Raw genomic sequence first — 17919 nt, 5'->3', positions numbered from 1 at the left:
TTTACAGTCTTTTTAGCATCAGATTCCCTCTTAGTGTTTCCCTGTTGAGCTGTGCTGGAAGTATAGGAACACAAAGAGGACAAGAGTCTTTCTTTCTTTCTTTATTTCTTTCTTTCCTCATCTTCCTCCGTTCTTTCTGTCTTTGTTTGTTGTTTCTTACTTTTTTCTTTCTTTCTTTCTTTCTTTCTTTCTTCATTACTTTCCATTACTTTTCTTTTTCTTTCTTTGTTAGTTTTTCTTTTTTTCTTTACTTCTTTGTTTGTTTCTTTTTACTTTCTTTCTTTTTCCTTCTTTTGTTCTTTCTTTTTTTTCCTTCTTTGTTTGTTTCTTTTTTCTTTCTTTCCTCATCTTCCTCCTTTCTTTCCGTCTTTGGTACCATTTTCTTTCTTTCTTTCCGTGTTAGTTCAGTTTTAATGAGCAGACTAAAGAAGTGAATAAAGCTGAAACAATTAGTCTAATTAATCTATTAGTCGTCGACTATTAAATCAATTGCAAACTATTATGATAATCAATTAATTTGTTTTAAGTCTTTTTTTTCATCTTTATTTTTTTATTCCAGCTTCTTAAATGTGAGTATTTGCTGGTGTCTTTAGTCTCTGTGACAGTAAACTGAATATTTTTGGATTTCTGAGGATAAAACACAACATTTAATTTGTTTAATCAGCATTTTTCATTATTTTCTGACATTTAAAGACCAACAAAAACTAATTGATGAATCAAGTTTGGCAGTACTGAAGTTTCCTGATGACCTAAAACACATCTTTACCTGAACAGAGGGGGGTTTCCTGGTTTGGGTTTGTTCCAGCTGAAGTGTGAGGGCACCTGAAGGAAGAGCTCGGCCAGTCCTTCCTGCTCCCGCGCCTCCTCCCCCCCCCCGCCGCCGGCAGACTCCTGGAACGGGATCACAGTCCTCAGCTCCTCCAGTACGCCGTCGCCCAGCTGACTCCCGGACGTCCTCCTGGTCTTCGAGGGGACGTCAAGGTCCTGGTAACAGGACATGAGGAGCCCCCCCATGGCTCCGGCGGGGCTTCCCACCCAGGTGTCGTCCGTCACGCTGCCCCGCGGCGAGGCGCCCGGCGTCGGGCTCGGGGAGTGGTGAGGGGAGGGGGAGGGGGAGCGGGCGCGGGGGTCGGCGCTGGAGTGGCGTCTCTTCCCGCAGGGCGACGTCGGTCTGGAGGACGGCCTGCAGGAAGGGTTAGAGACGGTTATTAGAATATTAACTTAAAGATGCATTTTCTACGACGGAGTATGAGGGCCAGGCAAAAAAAAAAAAGAGTCCAGCACAAGAAATGAAGAATGAAATCAACTTCCTGCGGAGGCTTGACCACCGCAGGATCAAACCAAGTTAGTAGAGCGACTGACTGCCAGCAGCTGGAGTTTAGTTTAGTTTATTTGGATCCCCATTAGCTGTTACCCAGGCAACAGCTACTCTTCCTGGGGTCCATACGTGTGTACGTCTTTTGAGTGTGAAGGTGATTTTCTGAAGTGGTGCAACTGTATACGTAACTGATAAATGTATCATATCAATAACGTAAAGCCTATTCATACTTTCTTTATTTTTTTTGTGCTGGACATTTTTTTTTGCCTAGCTTTTTTTCCTTTAGCCTGTTTTTTGTTTTTTTTTCTAATGCCAGACTTTTTCTTTTTTTTTTTTGCCTGGCTTTTTTTTTGTTTCCTATGCCTGACTTGTCTTTTTTCTTTTTTTTGCCTCGCTTTTTTTTTCTTGTGCCGGACCTTCTTTTTTTTTGCCTGGCCCTAACACTCCGTCATAATTTTCAACATTTAACCATAATAAAACATATTGATCACAGCTGCTTTAACCTCAAATAATCTATATTTCAATCTATTTAATCTATTTTTTAAAGTTAGTTTTAGTCAAGCTTTTTTTAAACTTCCATCTCATTTCATTTTACTTTTGTTTGTCTTCTATTTTTTTTTACTCTAACTTTAAATAAATTTAGATCTTATTTCTAATTATTTATTTCTAATTATTAAACTTTTGTTGTCATTCTTATTTTCTCTCAGGTGCATTGGTCTCAATTTGTTCTTTGTTTTTTTCCCCTTTTCTTTATGTTGTCACTGTCTTATTATCAGCTGGTCAATCAGCTGTGAAGCACTTTGAACTTTATTAACCTCTATAAAAACTGTAATATAAAGTTTGAATAGTTGGTATGTGTAGTTTTTATATCCTGGTTGTGTGGTTGTGACTCACGTCTCTCTCTAGAGGAAATGAGCTCCTGATATTACATCTAAGGGACACCACCTGAATAGGTTAATTAAAGCTGGTAACCATGGCAACATCTACCTGGAGGTGGGCCGGCGGTGCAGCCAGCTCTCCTCGGTGACGCTGGTGCGAGGGGAGTGGCAGGGCGACTGGCGGGGCGACTGATGAGGCGACAGCGCCGGGCTGAAGGCCGACGGATGCTGATACTTCTGCTGCCAAAGCTCCACCCCGAAGGCCCCGCCCCCGCACCCAGGGGACCCCACGGGTGACCCGAGAGGGGAGCCGAGGGCGAGGCGGGCGGCATCGCGCAGCTCCCCTTCCACGTCCTCGCACACGTTGGAGAAAGACTCGCAGGAGGAGAGATCGGAGATCCAGCTCCTGGAAGACAGGCTGCTGCAGGGGCTCGGGCAGAGCGCCGGGTCCCGATAACAGGGGTCCAGAGGGAGGAAGAGCTGGTCTCGGGTCCACGACGCCTCCATGTAACCCCCCTCCGCCCCGCCCACCGCCAACGCCTGCTGGATACCGCCCGGATCTACATGGTTGTTAGGGGCGATGGAGGTGATCTGGATCTGGGGGCAGTCGAAGGCTCTGAGGTTCCCCTGGGCTGCATACTGGGGCCCTTGGATTTGGTAGCCGAGGTGCTGGTAGTCGTTGGCGACGGGGAGGCATGGATGGTGACCCAGCAGCTCCGGGCTGACGGGCTGCTCGGAGGAGGGAGGCGTCCTCACATGGAGATCTGGACCTGCAGGTTTGAACCACAGATGAACCGGTATGTAAATCACACTCACATCATTTGAATTGCAAAGCAGGCTTTTATTGCAGCGGGGTTCAGCTCAGTCACAACACCAGCCGTGAAGTCTGAATGTTATCGTGCTGCTTCTGCTTCTGACGTCTTTATAACACACGACGTTCTTTATTAAACTCGTTAATAGAAGCTTTAATATTTAACTAGACGTCAGAGATTTTTATAGACTGTTTACACATACATGTTTGTGTCTCTGTTTGAGCCGATAATGACATCATCTTCAGTCATGATTACAGCCTCAACAATTCAATTCAGCTCAACTTTATTAATATTTAAGGTGTTTGAAGGCACTCAGCACAATAAGGAGCCAATTAATCAATTAGTTAATCAACATAAAACCATTTTGCAACTATTATGAATCAAATAATCATTTTACTAGTTTTTGTTTTAAGGTAAAAATGTTAAAAAAATTTGCTGGTTTCAGTTTCTCAGCGATGAAAATGTGAAGCTTTTTTGTTATTTTATGACAGTAAACTGAATATTTTTGGATATTGAACAGCTGAGTGGACAAAAAAAAGACTCCTGAAGATACTACTACTACTATCAGTACTACTACTACTACTACTACTACTACTACTACTATCAGTACTACTACTACTACTACTACTACTACTACTACTACTATCAGTACTACTACTACTACTACTACTACTACTATCAGTACTACTACTACTACTACTACTATCAGTACTACTACTACTACTACTACTATCAGTACTACTACTAATACTACTACTACTACTACTACTACCAGTACTACTACTACTACTTCTCTTAATACTGCTGAAAACTTTGGGCATCAGCACTCTGAACACATCTGGACACAAATGCACCATCACTTTAATTTAATGCATCAGCATTTTACTTTAAAAGCCTCTATTTATGATTTCTTTAAGCTTTTATGTTTTAAATGTTTTAAATCAATCGATAGTAAAAAATAAAAATAGCTGCAGCTTCTACTCAGAGATGCACAGTTTAAAAAAAGAAGCGTATCGTCGCTTTTTTTTTTTTTAACACGTTCGTCTTCCTGGCTTCTTCATTACCCACAATGCAACTCCACTTCATTTGCACCGCTGCATAGTCTGTGGTGTGTCACGTTAGCAGCAGCAGCAGCAGCAGCCGCCTGCAGCAGAGATGAGCGGCTACACGTCTGATTACTTCTTCTTTAGCTCCACACCCACTGATTCTTTGTGTTGTTGTTGAACTTTAAAGTCTTTAATCGATGCCGACTCACGTGACATCGCTCCAGGACATTTATTTTAGATTTTACATCATCTTCTGGAGAAATAAAAGTTTTTTTTTAACATCTGAAATCATGTTTTTTAATGTTAATCTTGCCGCAGCAGCAGCAGCAGCAACATGCACACAGACACTTGATCTTACAACTGTTTGGTAGTTTTCTTTCACACAGCTGCACACACTCTCCACCACAAGACTATTAATATGCCGCTCTTTCTCTTTCCCTCTCTCTCTCTCTTTCACACACACACACACACACACACACACACACACACATACACACACACACACACCTTGCGTGCAACATGCAAAAAAGGCGTCAAAGCAGCAACTGTGATCTGCTTCGCTGGCTCCACTCTCCTCTACTTATGTGCAAATCAGCCTGAATAGAAATACACAACATGTGATGCAACAGTTGTCCCCCCCCCCCCCCCCCCCCCCCCCCCCCTCCCCTCCTCCTCCTCCTTTCTGCCCTGAAGGGAGGAGGAGGAGGAGGAGGAGGAAGAGGAGGAGAAGGAGGAGGCACTGCCCTCCACCAGCTGCGTGCCACAAGGCGGTTAGAAGACCAGGAAGTAAAACCTTGCTGGCAGACAGGCTGGAGACACTCTGTCTGAAAATACAAGCAGTCATCACACATGTTCATATCTCATATCTCATATCTCATATCTGTGACCCTGAGCTGCTGCTGCTGCTGCTGTTATTACTGCTGTTATTACTGCTGTTATTATTACTGCTGTTATTACTGCTGTTATTACTGCTGTTATTATTACTGCTGTTATTACTGCTGTTATTACTGCTGTTATTACTGCTGTTATTACTGCTGTTATTATTACTGCTGTTATTATTACTGCTGTTGTTATTACTGCTGTTATTACTGCTGTTATTATTACTGCTGTTATTATTACTGCTGTTATTATTACTGCTGTTATTACTGCTGTTATTACTGCTGTTATTACTGCTGTTATTACTGCTGTTATTACTGCTGTTATTACTGCTGTTATTATTACTGCTGTTATTATTACTGCTGTTATTATTACTGCTGTTATTACTGCTGTTATTATTACTGCTGTTATTATTACTGCTGTTATTACTGCTGTTATTATTACTGCTGTTATTATTACTGCTGTTATTACTGCTGTTATTATTACTGCTGTTATTACTGCTGCTGTTATTACTGCTGTTATTACTGCTGTTATTATTACTGCTGTTATTACTGCTGTTATTACTGCTGTTATTATTACTGCTGTTATTACTGCTGCTGTTATTACTGCTGTTATTACTGCTGTTATTACTGCTGTTATTACTGCTGTTATTATTACTGCTGTTATTATTACTGTTATTATTACTGCTGTTATTACTGTTATTATTACTGCTGCTGTTATTACTGCTGTTATTATTACTGCTGTTATTATTACTGCGGTTATTATTACTGCTGTTATTATTACTGCTGTTATTATTACTGCTGTTATTACTGCTGTTATTATTACTGCTGTTATTATTACTGCTGTTATTATTACTGCTGTTATTATTACTGCGGTTATTATTACTGCTGTTATTATTACTGCTGTTATTATTACTGCTGTTATTACTGCTGTTATTATTACTGCTGCTGTTATTACTGCTGTTATTATTACTGCTGTTATTACTGCTGTTATTACTGCTGTTATTATTACTGCTGTTATTATTACTGCTGCTGTTATTACTGCTGTTATTACTGCTGTTATTACTGCTGTTATTATTACTGTTATTATTACTGCTGTTATTATTACTGCTGTTATTATTACTGCTGTTATTACTGCTGTTATTACTGCTGTTATTACTGCTGTTATTATTACTGCTGTTATTACTGCTGCTGTTATTACTGCTGTTATTATTACTGCTGTTATTACTGCTGCTGTTATTACTGCTGTTATTATTACTGCTGTTATTACTGCTGTTATTACTGCTGTTATTATTACTGCTGCTGTTATTACTGCTGCTGTTATTACTGCTGTTATTACTGCTGTTATTACTGCTGTTATTATTACTGCTGTTATTACTGCTGTTATTACTGCTGTTATTATTACTGTTATTATTACTGCTGTTATTACTGCTGTTATTACTGCTGTTATTATTACTGTTATTATTACTGCTGTTATTACTGCTGTTATTACTGCTGTTATTATTACTGTTATTATTACTGCTGTTATTACTGCTGTTATTACTGCTGTTATTACTGCTGTTATTATTACTGCTGTTATTATTACTGCTGCTGTTATTACTGCTGTTATTACTGCTGTAATTATTACTGCTGTTATTATTACTGCTGCTGTTATTACTGCTGTTATTACTGCTGTTATTATTACTGCTGTTATTACTGCTGTTATTACTGCTGTTATTATTACTGCTGTTATTATTACTGTTATTATTACTGCTGTTATTATTACTGCTGTTATTACTGCTGTTATTACTGCTGTTATTACTGCTGTTATTACTGCTGTTATTACTGCTGTTATTATTACTACTGTTATTAATGCTGTTATTACTGCTGTTATTATTACTGCTGCTGTTATTACTGCTGTTATTACTGCTGCTGTTATTACTGCTGTTATTATTACTGTTATTATTACTGCTGTTATTACTGCTGTTATTACTGCTGTTATTACTGCTGTTATTATTACTGCTGTTATTATTACTGCTGCTGTTATTACTGCTGTTGTTATTACTGCTGTTATTATTACTACTGTTATTAATGCTGTTATTATTACTGCTGTTATTATTACTGCTGTTATTACTGCTGTTATTACTGCTGTTATTATTACTGCTGCTGTTATTATTACTGTTATTATTACTGCTGCTGTTATTATTACTGCTGTTATTACTGCTGTTATTACTGCTGTTATTACTGCTGTTATTACTGCTGTTATTATTACTGTTATTATTACTGTTATTATTACTGCTGTTATTATTACTGCTGTTATTACTGCTGTTATTACTGCTGTTATTATTACTGCTGCTGTTATTGCTGCTGCTGTTATTACTGCTGTTATTATTACTGTTATTATTACTGCTGTTATTACTGCTGTTATTACTGCTGTTATTATTACTGCTGTTATTATTACTGCTGTTATTATTACTGTTATTATTACTGTTATTATTACTGCTGTTATTACTGCTGTTATTATTACTGCTGTTATTACTGCTGTTATTATTACTGCTGTTATTATTACTGCTGTTATTATTACTGCTGTTATTACTGCTGTTATTATTACTGCTGTTATTACTGCTGTTATTACTGCTGTTATTACTGCTGTTATTATTACTGTTATTATTACTGTTATTATTACTGCTGTTATTATTACTGCTGTTATTACTGCTGTTATTACTGCTGTTATTATTACTGCTGCTGTTATTACTGCTGTTATTACTGCTGCTGTTATTACTGCTGTTATTATTACTGTTATTATTACTGCTGTTATTACTGCTGTTATTACTGCTGTTATTACTGCTGTTATTATTACTGCTGTTATTATTACTGCTGCTGTTATTACTGCTGTTGTTATTACTGCTGTTATTATTACTACTGTTATTAATGCTGTTATTATTACTGCTGTTATTATTACTGCTGTTATTACTGCTGTTATTACTGCTGTTATTATTACTGCTGCTGTTATTATTACTGTTATTATTACTGCTGCTGTTATTATTACTGCTGTTATTACTGCTGTTATTACTGCTGTTATTACTGCTGTTATTACTGCTGTTATTATTACTGTTATTATTACTGTTGTTATTACTGCTGTTATTATTACTGCTGCTGTTATTACTGCTGTTATTACTGCTGTTATTATTACTGCTGCTGTTATTACTGCTGTTATTATTGCTGTTATTATTACTGCTGTTATTATTACTGTTATTACTGCTGTTATTATTACTGCTGTTATTATTACTGCTGTTATTATTACTGCTGTTATTATTACTGCTGTTATTACTGCTGTTATTATTACTGCTGTTATTATTACTGCTGTTATTATTACTGCTGTTATTATTACTGCTGTTATTATTACTGCTGTTATTATTACTGCTGTTATTATTACTACTGTTATTACTGCTGTTATTACTGCTGTTATTATTACTGCTGTTATTACTGCTGTTATTACTGCTGTTATTACTGCTGTTATTACTGCTGTTATTATTACTGCTGTTATTACTGCTGTTATTATTACTGCTGTTATTATTACTGCTGCTGGGAGGGGAAGCAGCAGTAATAACTGCAGTAATAATAACAGCATCAGATGGTTGGTTTTTTAACGTTTAAAATAGAATAAAAATCATCACCTTTAAGCTTCTTTAGTTACCACACACACACACATACACACACACACACATACACACACACACACACACACACACACACACACACACACACACACACACACACACACTCCTGACTCTGCAGTTCATTATTAAGCAATTAGACACCTCAAAAAATGATGACTCTTCATTTTCATTTCCCCAGCTGAGTTACACTTAGTGTTTACTATTGTTACTACTTATAGTCATGGTACTACTACTATCAGTACTACTACTACTACTACTATCAGTACTACTACTACTTATAGTCATGGTACTACTACTATCAGTACTACTACTACTACTACTATCAGTACTACTACTACTTATAGTCATGGTACTACTACTATCAGTACTACTACTACTATCAGTACTACTACTACTTATAGTCATGGTACTACTACTATCAGTACTACTACTACTATCAGTACTACTACTACTATCAGTACTACTACTACTATCAGTACTACTACTACTATCAGTACTACTACTATCAGTACTACTACTACTATCAGTACTACTACTACTATCAGTACTACTACTACTATCAGTACTACTACTATCAGTACTACTACTATCAGTACTACTACTACTATCAGTACTACTACTACTATCAGTACTACTACTACTATCAGTACTACTACTATCAGTACTACTACTACTATCAGTACTACTACTACTATCAGTACTACTACTACTATCAGTACTACTACTACTACTATTATTTATATTATATATATATATATATATATATATATTACAGTCATGGTACTACTACTATCAGTACTACTACTACTACTATTATTTATATTATATATATATATATATATATATATATATATATATATATATATATATATATATATATATATTACAGTCATGGTACTACTACTATCAGTACTACTACTATCAGTACTACTACTACTATCAGTACTACTACTACTATCAGTACTACTACTATCAGTACTACTACTACTATCAGTACTACTACTACTATCAGTACTACTACTATCAGTACTACTACTACTATCAGTACTACTGCTACTACTACTACTAATACTACTACTACTACTATTAATACTACTACTACTACTATCAGTACTACTACTACTACTATTACTACTACTACTACTATTACTACTACTACTACTATAGTCATGGTACTACTACAATCAGTATTATATATTATTACTACTACTTCTATTATTACTACTAATTCTCTGAATACTTATACAACTAAAAAAAAGCTGACTGTTTTATTTTCATTTCTCCAGATGAGCTTTTCTATTGTTTAAAACACATTTTAATCAATTTAAAGGTGATTTTAGACTCTAATAAGTCATTAAAATGTATTTTATAAATGTTCTCTTTTACGTGATTGTATATATTGTAGCTACTTTTACTGTTGTGGGGATTTGCCCTTAACTATAAAGCGGCCAGTGAGGCTCCTTTAGGAATGAATCCCTCACAGAGAAGATAAGACCATTACTCAGACATGCGTGACGCTACTTTCGTTTATTTTTCTTCACCCAAACAGACAAAAAACAATAAAGTCTCTCCCTCCTCTCTGAGCTGAACCCTTCCTGGAGCCTGATGCTCTGATCTGAGATTATATATAACAGGTACGCACCTCTGTAGTCTGCACCTTCAAAACAAAAGCATGAACCAGAACTCACATTAACTAACATTACACTAATATTATAATCTAACTAATTCAGCTTTATTTTGCAACACAAACAGCAACAAAACATCATAAATTAACGTTTAATTATTAACCATTACACCAACTATAGCTCCAACACTTATTATATACTATGTTTTATTATTTTAAAGTTACTGCTATTATATTTTCCATCTTTTATTACATTAATGCTTCTTTTTCTTTCTTTTTAAACATCGTTTTATTCTCCTTTAAGGTCCTTTTTTAATGTGAAGCACTTGGTGTATTTCATTTACTTTGTTGTAAAGCACTTAAAGCTGCATTTCTGGTATAAAATGAATATGTTATGTATAAATAAATGCAAATAAATATGTTATAAAGTTTGTTTTGTATGAAAGTGCACTTTATTTCTGTTTTTATTTTATTTTTTCAGTTTTATTTCTCATTTTTTAATCACATACTGTTGTTTACTCCGCCCCAGGTAGAGGAAACAATGCTTATATCTCTGTCACAAGTGTCTGATCACCACATTTACAAAATCATTGCAAAAAAAAAAAATGTATGTATAAATATTCTGTATATGTAACATTGATATTAGTATTTTTCAGTATCTGCCCCTAAAATCCAGTATCAGTCGGGTCCTGGTGAAAGTTTATTGCAATATTTTCTCACTTTCTGAGACTAAAGACAAAAAAAACAGAAAATATTCACATTTAAGAAGCTGGAATCAGAGAATTTGGACATTTTTCTACTAAAATAATGACTCAGAATATCTGGTGAATAATCAACTAATCAATTAATCGATTAATGGTTGCAGCTCTTACTCTGAGTATATACTAATATCTCTGTGAGGATTATATAAAGTTTCATTCAGCATCAGAAGCTGTTCAGACTGTATAAAACATGACCGACATGAGCTGATCCTAAATAACCTCGACAGCCTGCCGATCAATACATTAAAAAACTACATCACGCCGATCAATAATCAGTTGATCAGCTGATCAGTTCAGTCACGATGCCTGCAGCTCTCTGTTAGGCTGATTCTAATCATTTCTTCTCTTCCTGATACACAAATAAAAAAAACTGCTGGAGGCGTCCAACACAAAAAGACCTAATTACTTCCTGTTAAAACTTTCAAAATAAAAGTTGTTGTTTTTTACAGTATATATTATACTTAATATTTTATTATTGTCTTTTATTGGAGCTCAAACAAACCACATTTTACTGCCTTTAAAGGACCAGTGTGTAAAATTTAAGGGGTTTTACAGACAGAAATAACATATAAGTATATTTTAATGTGTTTATAATCACCTGAAAATACGAATTTATGTGTTTTAATGACCTTAAAATGAGCCGTTTATATCTAAATAGAGGGCGGGTCCTCTTCCACAGTGCACTGCCATGTTTCTACGGTGGCCCAGAAAGGACAAACTAAACACTGCCTCTAAATAACTCTAGAGAGGTTTTATAATGTTTTATAATCTCTTGAATGTTGAAGTGAATATTCTCAGTATCATCGTTATTCTTCAGTCCTCATCAATGTCAACTAAACTACACACTTTTATGTTAGTTAATGAACTGATTAATACAAAAAGAAGGTAAATTAATCATTTTTTAAGTATTTTATTATAAACTCTAATTGGAAATAGAGACTGAAGAAGTCACATTTTACTGTGTTTAACCCTTCTGTTGTCCTCGAGTCAAGGAAGGGAGGGAGGGAGGAAGGAAGGAAGGAAGGAAGGAAGGAAGGAAGGAAGGAAGGAAGGAAGGAAGGAAGGGAGGAAGGAGGGAGGAAGGTAGGAGGGAGGGAGGGAGAAAGGAAAAGAGGAAGAGAGGGAGGAAAAGAGGGAGGAAGGAAGGAAGGGACGAAGAAGGAAGGAAAGGAGGGAGGGAGGAAAGAAGGAAAGGAGGAAGGAAAGGAGAGAGGAAGGAAGGAAGGAAGGAAGGAATGAAGATAGGAGGGAGGAAAGAAAGAGAGAAGGAGGGAGGGAGGGAGAAAGGAAAAGAGGTAGGGAGGAAGGAAGGGAGGAAGGAAGGACAGAAGGAAGGAAGAAAGGGGGATGGAGGACGGAAAGAAGGAGAGAAGGAGGGAGGGAAGAAGGAAAGAAGGGGGAAGGAAAGGAAGGAAGGAAGGAAGGAGGGAAGGAAAGAAGGAGGGAGGGAGGAAGGAAGGACAGAAGGAAAGGAAGAAAGAGAGAAGGAGGGAGGGAGGAAGGGAGGAAGGAGTGAAGGAAAGAAGGAGGGAGGGAGGAAAGAAAGGAAGGGAAGAGGGAAGGGAAGAGGGAAGGGAAGAAAGAGAGAAGGAGGAAGGAAAGAAGGAAGGACAGACGGAAGGGAGGAAAGAAGGAACAGTGAAACAGACGACAGGGAGGACGACACAAAGGTTAAAGTAGCGCTGAGCAATAAACAGATATTATATCAGTGTTGTAATGTGAGACTGTATTTATTATTATTATTATTATTATTATTATTATTATGGTTTATTTAATAAGGACAGATACATCACACATAGACAGGCTACAACTACTGCTGAGTATCACAGTGTTTACAGCGGATGCTCGTTTGCAACACCCGTCCCTTGAGGGGCTTTTATGAAAGTAAAAACAGAAAGTGAAAAAGGAGGTTAAATAAGTACAACCGTATAATACAGCACAGAATAACAAGATGTTAGATTCTGGAATAACTGTCATATTGTAATATGGTAAATAAATAAGTTTTGTCTTGTCTGTTACATTAAAATGATGTCATTATCTGCACTAAGTTTTCTATTATTTGCCTTTAACCCACTAAAATTCACATTACTGTTATAACTTTATATCCATATTGAGGTAATATCAATTAACATATATCTGCATATGATTGCAGCATCTGTATATAAAAGGAAGAGAGAAAGAGGAAGGATGTAATAGCCGAAATGTCGCCTAGCAACAAGAAAAACTATTGATGTTTGTTTGGTTTTAAACTTTTGACTGAGTGTAAAACTGGTTTCTCTCTCAACTCACATCTTTAAGTTGGTAATCAAGATGGAACCAATAAGGCTGGGCAATAAATCAATATTATATCAATATCTTCGATTTTGAATATCATAATATCATGATATGGAATCATAGACTGTATATAAGAAATGGACGTAACATCCGTGACGTCACCCATTGGTTTGTGGACTGCTGCTCGGAGGCCAATAGTATCGGATCTGAGCAGCGCCATCTTGAACATTTCAGGTGCATGCTGGGAAAAATAAAAACAGGGATTCTACTTATATGGGCATCAGGAGGAGCATGAGGCGCCCTCCTGAACCTGTGAACCAATCAACCTATCAATCACGACGTAGCCACGCCCTAATGCATACCCTGCTTTATCGTCACATATAAAATCAGGGAGGCCAAAATGTCCCAAATGAACATCATACTGCATTGAAGAAGGCTTTAAACTAGCGATTGAGACCATAAACACATTTTGAAAACGTTTACTGAGGTTAGAAATCAAGTGAGAAGTTGGTGAATTCTCCATTGACTTGTATAGAGACGGAAGTCCTTTTGACACCAAAACGGTCGCCCCCTGGTGGCGTTTTGATAGAATGCAGTTTACTTCAGCGTTCGCATCATTTCAGAGGACCGGAGCTCCCCGCCTGTATGGATTAAGTGTCTTTTCTTGCTTTTAAAGGCTGCATTACAGTAAAAAGGTGATTTTCTAAGCTTAACAGACTGGTCTATTATCCACTTAGTCATTATATCCACATTACTGATGATTACTTATCAATAATCTCATTGATATTGAGGTATTTGGTCCTAGCCCAGCCCTAGTAATCAATGACCTGCAAACAGAGGAGGAAGACTTGGCCCAGATATCCCAACATCTTCCTGTAGACACGCAGTATCTACACAACACTCCCACTTGGTTAGGTTCAGGCATGTGGACCGAGACTGGACCCAACACACCTACAATGACTATCAGTGTTTGTTTGGTTTTAAATGGTTAACGTAGAGTAAACTCGACTAGTTGTGAAACAATCAGGTTGTTAACGATGGTTTCCCTATCTGTGGTATCACGGTATCTACGACTACAACACACCCGCTTTACTACACAGCACATACACTTGGTTAGGTTTAGGCATGGAGACTGAGATGGGGAGAGAGTTAGGGGAGTGTGTCAGGGAAGTGAACGTGTAGTAAAGTGTAGTAAAGTGTAGTAAAGTGGGTGTACCATATAGAAAGGGGAAAATGTCATATTGTAAAGTGGGTGTTTTGTGTAGTAAAGTGAGAATGTCCTGTAGTTAATTTGTGCTGCATTATAAAGTAAACATGTGAAGTGGGTGCGTCATATAGCAAAGTAAGAATGTTGTGTAGTAAAATGAGGCTTTGTGTAGAAAGTAAAATGAACATGTAAAGTGGGTGTGTCATACCGTAAAATGAGCATGTCATATAGTAAAGTGGGTGGGTCCTGTAGTAAAGTGAATTATGTAAAGTTGGTGTAATAAAGTGGGTGTGACGCCTAGTAAAGTGGACGTGTAGTAAGGTGGGTGTGTTGTGTAGTAAGGTGGGTGTGTTGTGTATAGTATATGTGATGTGTCCTGTAGTAAAGTGAACATGTAAAGTGGGTGTGTTGTCTAGTAAAGCGGACATGTAGTAGGGTGGGTGTGTCTCATAGTAAACTTGGTGGGTCATGTAGTAAAGTGGTGGATACGTAGAAATAAAGTGGATGTGTAGTAAGGTGGGTGTGTTATGTAGTACATTTGGTGGGTCATGTATTAAAGTGGGAGTGTCGTCTAGCAAAGTGTATGTGTCGTAAGGATGGTGGGTCATGTAGTAAATTTGGTGGATATGTAGTAGTAAAGTGGGTGTGTCATACAATGAAGTGGTTGTGTAGTAAGGTGGTGTATTGTCTAGTAAGATGTGTGTGTTGTGTAGTAAATTTGGTGGGTCGTGTAGTTAAGTAAGCATGTTAGTGGATGTGTAGTAGTAAGGTGGGTGTGTTATGTAGTCAAGTGAGCGTATCATATAGTAAAGTGGGTCCGTCGTCTAGTAAAGCGGACATGTAGTAGGGTGGGTGTGTCATACAGTTAAGTGGGAGTGTTACATAGTACATTTGGTGTGTTATATATAATATAGTGGACATGTAAAGTGAGTGTATTATGTATTAAAGTGGGTAAAGTTGCTTTATCTTGTAGGACTGGATCCACCTGCTGCACCAGACGATACCTGATTAGATATATCGAGGTATTTATGTCAAAAAAATATCGTCCATATCGTCTAACCCCTAACTTTTATTATTATATATATATGACATTTTTAAAAAGCTCGTGAGTGTCTTCAAACTTTTAATTTGGTCACGTTTCCGTTTTGTGAGTTGTGTGTGTGCGCGCGTGTCTGTGTGTGTGTGTGTGTGTGTGTGTGTGTGTGTGAACTTGACTGCTGTGAAAAGAGAGACACAAATGTTGCAAACGTCGCCAAAAAAAAGAGACACACACAACACAACACAACACAACAACCCGAAACATGACGCGTACCTGCAGCGTGTCTCCCGTCGTCCTCAAAGATCAGTCTGAAGTCCAGCTCCTCCGTGCAGTTAACGGAGGACATTGAACCGGAGAGACAAGTGAAAGTCCTCCCCGGTGTGTAGTGGTTAAAACCCCGACCTGTCTGTCTCTTAAAGCGGACCTGTCTCACTCACTTCCATCCGACCGAAAGCAGAACTCCGTTTCAACAACACTGCAAAAAATTTCAAAAAAAAAAAAAAAAATCGACTAAAAAATAAATAAATCGCCGATTAAAAGTTGTTTCTCGGCATCGATCCGATCATTAAACGCGCCTCGGTCCTGTGCGGGTCAAACATGAGAGGCCCATTGTTGCGTGAAGTTGCTGTGTGCGTGGTTTTTACTCTCCTGCAGGTTAATCCGTGTGCTGCTGCGTTCACGGACCGCTCGGAATTATAAGCTTCGCTCAAAACACGCTTCTGTGGTTTGTTGTCAAAGTTAGAAAAATCAAGCAACAGTGTTAGAAGAAGAACCTGATAATGTAATAAAATCCCAATAATGCAATAAAAAAACCCGCATAACTAAAAAAAAAGAAGTAATAATGTTATTAAAATTATTACATTGGGTTCTGCAAAAATAAGGTTAACCCAATAATGTTATAATATCACGATAATGTAATAACCTGCTGATAATGTAATCATTTATTACATCATCGCTACAGAGATTGTTACATTATTGGGAAAATGCACTTAAATTTAGTTATTAGGTTGTTTTTTTTATTGCATTATTGGAAGTTATTACATTATCAGGATATTATTCCATTATTAGGTTCTGGAAAAATAAGGTTAACCAAATTTATTACATTATTGGGTTAAACCTTATTTTTGCAGAATGTAATAATGTAATAATTTCCCAATATTGTAATAACATTATTACATTTGTATTATGAGTTATGAGGTTTTTTTTAAATTACATTATTAGGAGTTATTACATTATCGGGTTCTACAAGCAGAGTTAACTTTTCACAGTTTGTGCATTTTGGTACTACAATATAAACCTTTAATCTTACTGATTTATAGTATTTATATGGTGTATTTACATTATATGGAACTTCTATTTATTTTAATATTGCTCCATGTGTGTATGGAGTGTGTCGCAATAATTATACACTTTTACAGTTTTATTATCTTCATGAATTGATAGATTTTAAAGAGCTAATATACTCTGATTTACCTTTAAATTATACAATTGTAATTAACTTTGGCAATGAAATCACTTTAAAGAGGTTAAGTTACAATTATAAAATGATACTTAGGTTATATAAATTTATATTTGACACTTAAACAATGAAAAAATGCAAGTTTTCATTCATATTTTAACGGAATAAGGGGGAAAAAGATTAAATTATGAGTATTTAAAGTTAAAAAATATGAAAGTTTACAATTATATAATGTATCAAACAAGGCTCAATGTGATATGTATAGTTTAAATGATCACAATGTGTGTTATATTTACATTTGTTTTTACTCTTCTTTTTGCTGCTTTGACCTAAGTTTTGTCATTTTTACTTAATTGATAAAAAGGTGTACATGTTTTAAAGTTTAGTTGTAAATATATACCAACGTAAACACAAAAAAAGACTAGAAAAATATTCAGTAGCTTAAAGTTTAGTAAGTAAAACTCCTCAAGGTGTAATTAGGTAATAACTTCTCGTGTACAGTATTGTGATTCCCGTATTTCCCAGCGCACCTGAACGCACCGCTAACCAGCCTGTTGATGACGTTAGCAGCTGGGTGACTACACCTCTCAGGTTCATTTAGGGACTTTTCCAGACTTTAAAAGTGCAAATTCAGCATTATTCAGCATCAGCTTCTCAATTTAAATATAAAACATCAGTCTGGGGTTATTTTTATATCAACACACAACATCATACTGTTAATTATATGATGTTAATTATGTAAAAAAGAGCAGCTTCTGTCATCAAAGTGAAGGAATATGTCCTTTAAATGCAACAGTTTGGTACTTTAATGTGTTTTTTTAATAGTTTTTGTTGAGTCGGCTACATCAGGCTTCACTAATACTGAACAATAAAGTTTGCATGATGAGTTTATGAGTAATTTTGGACACTAATTAAAATATAAAACAACACAGGCCTTATTCTTTCAAATGAAAATTAAACGTTTGGA

The 17919-nt window shown here is 36.5% G+C and overlaps 1 protein-coding gene across 1 annotated transcript in view; it reads right to left on the bottom strand.

The window, feature by feature from the left end:
• nfatc3b (nuclear factor of activated T cells 3b) overlaps positions 1-15839 on the bottom strand; it is a 36789-nt gene extending 20950 nt beyond the window's left edge. Inside the window, exons 1-3 of the mRNA XM_062420717.1 lie at positions 15767-15839; positions 2306-2966; positions 767-1183 (exon numbers count right to left, since the gene is read on the bottom strand). Coding sequence (XP_062276701.1) covers positions 767-1183; positions 2306-2966; positions 15767-15839 — 1151 coding nt within the window. The remainder of the gene's footprint in view (positions 1-766; positions 1184-2305; positions 2967-15766) is intronic.
• Positions 15840-17919: the final 2080 nt, after the last annotated feature.

Source organism: Scomber scombrus, chromosome 6 (assembly GCF_963691925.1).
Source record: "Scomber scombrus chromosome 6, fScoSco1.1, whole genome shotgun sequence".
NCBI lineage: Eukaryota > Metazoa > Chordata > Actinopteri > Scombriformes > Scombridae > Scomber > Scomber scombrus.
This window is presented reverse-complemented; position numbering and strand designations above follow the sequence as displayed.